Source organism: Microtus ochrogaster, chromosome 8 (assembly GCF_000317375.1).
Source record: "Microtus ochrogaster isolate Prairie Vole_2 chromosome 8, MicOch1.0, whole genome shotgun sequence".
Taxonomy (NCBI): domain Eukaryota; kingdom Metazoa; phylum Chordata; class Mammalia; order Rodentia; family Cricetidae; genus Microtus; species Microtus ochrogaster.
This window is the reverse complement of record NC_022015.1, coordinates 88250689-88258427: the sequence shown is the minus strand read 5'-3', so window position 1 is coordinate 88258427 and position 7739 is coordinate 88250689. Positions and strand designations below refer to the sequence as shown.

At 41.3% G+C, this 7739-nt stretch overlaps 1 protein-coding gene across 2 annotated transcripts in view; it reads right to left on the bottom strand.

The window, feature by feature from the left end:
- Positions 1-667: 667 nt before the first annotated feature.
- Positions 668-7739, bottom strand: part of Fam45a (family with sequence similarity 45 member A) — a 21740-nt gene continuing 14668 nt past the window's right edge. For both annotated transcript variants that reach the window (XM_005352570.2, XM_013348200.2), the window contains 3 exons: positions 6517-6624; positions 5282-5376; positions 668-2761 (listed from right to left, as the gene is read on the bottom strand). In XM_005352570.2, coding sequence (XP_005352627.1) covers positions 2585-2761; positions 5282-5376; positions 6517-6624 — 380 coding nt within the window. In that variant the 3' untranslated portion in view covers positions 668-2584. The remainder of the gene's footprint in view (positions 2762-5281; positions 5377-6516; positions 6625-7739) is intronic.

Genomic DNA, 7739 nt, shown 5'->3' with positions numbered 1-7739 from the left:
CTAAAAAGACAAAATTGGCAAGTGACCTACCATGTGGCTAGGTGTAGCCATAGGTGGATGCCACACAGAACTAACGGTAGAGAACCATAGGCTAGAGAAATGGCTCAGCATTTAAGTGTGCTTGATGCTCTTCCAGAGGACGAGTTCTGTTCCCAGCACCCATGTAGCTGCCTGTGACTCCAGCTCCAGGAAGATCCAACACCTCCCCTGACACCCCAACATGTGGCATACACAAAGATGCATATAATACAATAAAAATCTTTTTTGTGTGTGAAAAAAGATCAGGGTAAGTAGGAAGGCTTAAAAAAAAGAAAAAAAAAAGAGGTAGTCAAGTATGGTGACCACGCTATAATTCTGGCACCCAGGAGGCAGAGCCAGGCAGATCTCTTGTGTTTCAGGTCAGCCAGAACTACATAGTGAGACCCTGTTTCAAAAAATAAATAAAAAGTAGAAGCTAGAGAGATGACTCAGCACTTAAGAACACTTATTCTTACAGAGGACCCAGGTTTGGCTCATAAACATCTAAATTCCAGCCCCAGGAAAGCCAATGCCTTCTGACCACCATGAGCACTAGGTATACAAGTGGTGCATGCAGGCAGAAGTCATACACATAAACCAAACACAAAAATGTCACAAGATGGTCAAAATCTCCACTGCTACTTAAAACTTTATCAAAACGCTTTTATTTGTTTATTCATTTATTTTTACATACCAATCCCAGTTCTCCCTCCCTCCTCTCTACCCGCTCTCCCCACCTTCTCCCTCTGCCATCTGCTCCTCAGAGAGGGTAAGGCCTTCCCTGGGAAGTCATTGCATCATAATTTTGTAATTCTAAATTTTGTAATTTTTGCAAGAAAACAGAGAAAATAAAGACATCAGCAGTTCTTTTCATAAAGTGCAGATTTAATCTTCAATTGTTAAATCCTGTAAACAACTTATTTCAGGTCCTCTCTGTTCCAACTCAAGAAAAAGAGGGAAAGGCTATTTTTTGTTTTTACTTAAATGTCAAGTTTTTAAAAAGACCCAACTTTTTGTTTTGTTTTTTTGATACAGGGTTTCTGTGTGTAACAGCCTGGCTGTTCTGGAACTTACTTTGTAGACCAGGCTAGCCTCAAACTCACAAAGACCCTCCTGCCTCGGCCTACCAACTGCTGAAGATATGTATCACTATGCCCAGCAAAAAGACCCAACTTAGATAAAGTTTTTGCAAATATGTTTCCTGGTAAGGTTTGAAGGTTCTGCAACTGTACTGAAGGAAAGTAGCCTTTCATAACTAACGTGAGTAGACACTGGAATGCATAATGTAGACATCTGTGATTATGTGGCAATTTTAAGGTCTCAAATTAAGAAGGTCCAATAAGGTGCTGGTGGTACACGCCTTTATTCCCAGCACTCAGGAGGCAGAGGAAGGCAGACATCTCTGGGTCTGAGACTAGCCTGGTCTCCACAGTGAGTTACAGCCAGTGCTACACAGAGAAACCTTGTCTCAAAAACAAACCAAAACAAAAACAACCAATAAAACCCAAAACAAAAACCAAACAAACAAAAAAAGAAGGTCCAATAACAGTGTCCTTTATGATGTGGTCAAATTACTTTTCCTGAAGTCACCTGAAGACACTATCTGGTTTTAGCCTCTGCAATTTGATTCTTAAGTTCCTTTATAATAATGAAAGCATTATGGGCTGGGGGTTTAGCTTGGTGGGAAAGCACATGCCAGGCCCAGGTTCTAGCTCCAGCACTGCAAACAAAAAACAAAGGTGTTGCCAGGCAGTGGTGGCACATGCCTTTAATCCCAGCACTCGGGAGGCAGAGGCAGGAGAATCTCTGTGAGTTTGAGACCAGCCTGGTCTACAGAGCTAGTTCCAGGACGGGCTCCAAAGCCACAGAGAAACCCTGTCTCGAAAAACCAAAAACAACAACAACAAAAAAAAAAAAACACAAAAACAAAGGTGTGGTGTTGTTTCTAGTATTTAAAACGTTCTCCTCTGTTACAGGAACTGGTTTCTTTTTCCCAAAGGCACTGCCAGCAGCAGTTAGTACAAAATCTATGAAAAACCTTCATAATATAGGCAAAAATTTCAAAGGCCCAAAAACATTTTCTTTTATAAGAAAGTGCAACTGCAATATCTCTTGAATGATATTCCAGATAATTCTGCAGAAAATATAGCAGTTTGGCTCAGAAAGTAAAAAAATCTCTCATGAGGAATTCAAGTTTTTTTCTAGAAGAATAAAAAGCAAACTGCGAGGCAGCTTTCTGAAAATAAACCGTTAAGTTTATGGTTACAGTGAGACAAACAGGGATACACAATGAAGGCGTGCATGTGCTGAACTGTGTGCAACTCCTAAACTCTGGGACAGCATATGGCTCCTACCATTAGGTCATGGTTAAAACACTGTCCAGCACTGGATCAAACTGGCAGGGAGAAAAATAATCACAATTGTTTTTAAATGTTTCTCAGGACAGATCTCAATACTTGGAAATAAATCATTAAAAATAGAACATTTCCTCTGTAACTCCAATACTCTATAATGCCAGTGGGTACTCAGAATGAAGAGAAGTTCTGTAGAGGCTTGCTGTGGGCATTCAGATTTTCAGCATCTGTTCGGCCGCTGCTAGATGGTAAAGGAAGTTCTCTGTGGCAGGTGGGAATCGCTTTTGCTTCAGTGCCTCAACACTGAGGACAATTTTCCCCCCGTCATCTGACACTTCTGAAAATGGTGCTAGATTGGTGAAGATTTCTTTTGTTTTTAGAGCAATATCCTTTAAAAAAACAGAAAAATACACAGCATTTTAGAATCTAAAATGTGAATAGTTATTTCCTAGAATCCACCTTTTGTTATCAGACTGGCTTCATAACCGCCCCCTCACCCCAGGGCAGAGTTTTTCTGGCTCTTCTGGAACAGTCAACTCTTTCTTCCCTGCAGAACCCTGGTGATCTGTATCCTACTTCTCTACGAATTCACCTGCTTTGCTACATTATCTAAGTAGAATCATGTATCTGCCATTTTGTGATTGGCTTGTTTCATGCAACAAGTTAACAAGTCCTGAAGGTTCAGTCTTGGCTATTAGATCCTCCTTTTCTAAGGCCGAATAATATTCTATTGTATGTGTCCACTCTATTTGTTTACTAACTCTTCCTGCTGATGGATAATCTGGTCACCCCATCTTTTATTAAATATATATAACGCTACCAGTGACAAGTCTGTTTATGTCTCTGCCTTCAATTCCACTGGATATTCACCTAGAAGCAGGACTGCTGATTAAGAATCATTCTACGGGTACCATTCTTTGAATGAGTCTCTTCCCCCCAATTGCCCAGCAGAGTAACCTGTCACCTGCCACATGGGCTTTAGCCTTTCAGTAACTGGCACTCCTGAGTGGTTGGTGACTCACTGGAACTCACATTAGTCATGTCTTTTACCTGTTTTGCTGACATCATAATCACATTCAAGTTTTTTTTTAAACATTTATCACTTTCCTTTCCCAAGATCTCATACATTATGTGAGGTTATCTAAGTATCACTTCTAATCTATGAGAAATAATCCAAACAACCCATAGCTATGATCTCTGATTGTGACCAATATTATCAAGGATGGCAGTTTCTCAGGCTATTGCCATCGCTCTTCGCTGCCCTCTCTAACCAGATGTTATGACCCTACTGCTGATGACACCATCCATATACAGGCTGTAGGATATATAGACATTAAGTTGAAACTGATTCACAGACTTGTGCTGATCTCAACCTTGGTCAGAGAGGCTTATTTTTGCAGCGAGTAGTGATTAATGCAGAGACTCAAACTGGTCAGAGTGCTGAGAACAAGTGACTGAATGCTCAACCCTAAACAGGACATCTATATCACCACCCCACAAGGCTCAGAGAACACCACAGAATCATGGAAGAGAGGGTGGAAAGCAGTTAAAAGCTGGAGGATGGAAAGGAGAATTGTGAAATACTGACATGGTTGTAGCATTCATGAACTCAATACAGCTCTGACTACCCATGTAAAATCTATACAAGATCAAGTTAAAATTTCAGCATGGATAGGGAGAGGTAAATGAAGCCCCACCCTAACTCAGTAGAAGACAGCAGCACTGAGCTCAGTGTGGGGGTGGCAGAGGCCTGAAGAGATGACTCAGTGGTTAAGAGCATCTGCTGCTCTTTCAGAGGATCCAGGTTCAGTTTCCAGCACCCACATGGTAGTTCACAATCATCTGTAATTCCAGTGCAGGGGATCCAACATCCTCTTCTGACCTCTGGGTGTAATATAGTCCACAGACATACATGCAGGCAAAACACCAATACACATGCACACACACACATAATACATAGACAGATACATGATAGATGATGGATGGCTGGATAGATAGATGATAGATAGATAGATAGATAGATAGATAGATAGATAGATAGATAGATAGATAGATAGATAGATAGATGAAGTTGGGAGGGAATCTATTGGAGAAATACAGAAGAAGTAGGCAGTATAGATACCTGTCAAAGTACAAAGTATACCTGTATACATATGTGAAATTCTCAAAGAATAAATTTTAAATGATACTAAAAAGAATGAGTGATTCTGCTCTAATTTGATGGGAGGCAATGGCCAATTCATCTAAAAGAGAAGTGTCTCAGTCTTAGGAGGAAACCCACCTACTTTTCCTCGCCATGCAGAACAGGCCACCAGCACTACAGAGAAAACCGTGCTGTCAGCCAACCCTGCCAAAGCCTGCTGCTCCTTGCATCTGCTTACAGACCTATTATTAAAAGCTTGAACCAGCCAGGCAGTGGTGGCACACACCTTTAATCCCAGCACTCGGGAGGCAGAGGCAGGCGGATCTCTGAGAGTTCAAGACCACCCTGATCTAAAAGAGCTAGTTCCAGGACAGGCTCCAAAAACCACAGAGAAACCCTGTCTCGAAAACCAAACAAACAAACAAAAAAAAAAAAGCTTGAACTCTTCAGAGTTCAAAAGTAGAGATTTGATTCCAAAGCTACTGTTTCACCATTTGCTCCCCCATGAAAATTCTTAGAGCGGATGAAATTCACTGGTGGTCCTCACAGGCATTCCAGCCTACTCAGTGGTTACAATTCTCCCCACAAGGGATGACTTCAGTACCAGCCCCTGTAATGACCCTCCCCTCCCACACACCCCCACACCTATCCACCTTTATCTTGGCCACTGCAAAACCTGTCCCCTGACACTTCATTCTGCTACCATGCCCTGAAAGTGGACAGTGAGGCTGCTACAGGATGCTTCCTAAGGCAAATCAAGGGTTACCTGTATCACCTGGCTGTCTGACTTCTCTGGGTCTTCTGCAGACTGCACAATTAGCTGACCAATTTCTTTATGCAGTTTGCCCATTGTCATGGCCTCTGATGAAAGCAGAAAGAATGTTGGATAAAGATTTAGAATTTTACACAATAAAAAATAACCAAGTCTTCCAACTGAAAATCTGAAAGACCACACTAAAGGACTTTAAGACTACAGCTAACCCTCCGGGTTTCTGTTTTATTCCCAACACAAACATAACAGCATGCTGGAGGTATTATCACCAATGCCAAACCAGATTTCCCCTTCATATCTGCCTGATAAACTGGATGAAAAACACTGATTACAAGTGAGCTGTGACTGGAAGGCAAAACCCACACCTTTACAGTTAAGAATCTAAGTGGCACATACATTTAATCCCAGCATTCTAAGGCAGAAGAAGGCCGATCTCTGAGTTGTAGGCCAGCCTGGTCTACAGAGTGAGTTCTAGTACAGTCCTGACTATGAAGAGAGACTGTCTCAAAAAAATCAGGGTGGGAAATAAAAAAATTAAGTGTGTTGTTCTGGCAGGAAGGTTGTAAAAAAAGAGCTTCCTACCAGACCCCCGGGTGCTAGAAGAGCACACAGCATGTTCAGATCCTCGGAAACACGCAAAGAAAACCGCTTCAGTCACGTGAACTACAGAATTGCTCCTGCTTGCTGTGAAACAGAAAGTTCTGTGTGTCACTGCAAGGGACACAGTCTCTTTAGATGGTACCAACTGGAATGAGTGTGCTCTGTAGATCAGAAAATGGACAGTGCCATCCTTTCTGGCTCTGGCCATGGCCATTTTTTATAATTTTAGCCTTTTCCTAAGGTCTGTTTCTACTTTCATTTTTCCACATGAACACGGTCATGTTTGAAATTTTAAAACAAGTGAAAAGAGAAAAAAATCTGGTTTTACTCATTTGAAGTTGCTGGATAAAACCCTCACAGCATCAGATCCTAGCAGAGTCCTGACAGCCAGCATTTGGCTGTTCCCACCTTAGGGAACCAGTGATAGAGCATACCAGAGCTATGAGCAGCAATCTCACCTGTCTTTCTAACACAGGTAGACCTGCAGGAACACCGAGAAATCCCTCCAGCTCTAGCAGATGCCTAGCAAGCTCTCAAATATTGGTTTTAAGGAGTTAGCACAAAACATAAAGCTGCTTGGTTTACACCTCATGCTAACACTGGAACAGAGAACAGAATGGAAAAGTCACCTTTTGCGAGTGGAGCGATGGTGATCTCACTATCCGCCAGATTCACAAACACATCGTAGAGGTCTGGTCTGTTGCTCACCTCCAGTTCTACAAAGCCAGCAATGTAGCCTGCACAGCAAATAAATAAAAAATTACTGGAGCAGAGAGAAATCATGCGGTTAAAGTCTCAGAAGTGATCAATCTGATAGCTCACTGGCTACTTTTCTTTAGAATTTTATACTATTCAGGAACATTAGCTGTACCTTGGCACTTTATTAGTGCTATAAAATCAAAATACGCATGTCTCAAAATGTTCTAAAACTTAAGTTCAATGTCAAGGAACAAGGCTGAAGGAATACATTTACTTTTTGGTCAATGCTATTTAGGTCAAGAATGTCAGAAAGTAGGTAACTCTTAAAGAAGCCTATCCCCAGCTGGGCAATGGTGGTGCACACCTTTAATCCAAGCATTTGGGAGGCAGAGGCAGGTGGATCTCTGTGAGTTCAAGGATAGCTTGGTCTACAGAGTGAGTTCCAGGGCTGTTACACAGAGAAACCCCGTCACTAAAAATGAAAATAAACAAACAAACAAACAAATAAATAAATAAAATTTTAAAATTAGGAGCTAGAGAGATGGCTCAGTAGTTAAGAGCACTAGCGGATCTTATAAAGGACAGAGATTAGATTCCCAGAGCCCACATGATGGCTCACAGCCATCTGTAACTCCAGTTTCGGGCTTTCATAGGCACTAGGCACACAGTGGTCCCTAGACATACACAGGAGCAAAACACTTATAAACATAAAAGAGACTATAGATAAATCTTTAAAAAAGAAAATTAAATTCTAAAATCAGACACTATATACACAAAATAATCCTAGGTATATTAAAGAACTAAATGGGAAAAAAAAAACATTTTTAAGAAAGCATAGGAGACTCTGGTCTAAGCCCAGTAAAAGGTTTTTCTAGACAAACTATAAAGTACTAAAGTAACAGAAGTCTAAAAAATTCCAACAAATTAAAATTAAGAATTTGTGGGACCAATAATATTGCTCAGTGGGTAAAAGTGTTTGTGGCCCCAGACATACATGGTAGAAGAAAATCAACTGATACAAGCTGTCCTCTGACCTCCAGCAATATGCTATGGGAAACAACCCCAGCAGCACAGACATTAAGGGCCTCATTGAATAAATGGGACCTCCTGAGACTGAGAAGCTTCTGTAAAGCAAAGGACACTGTCACTAAGA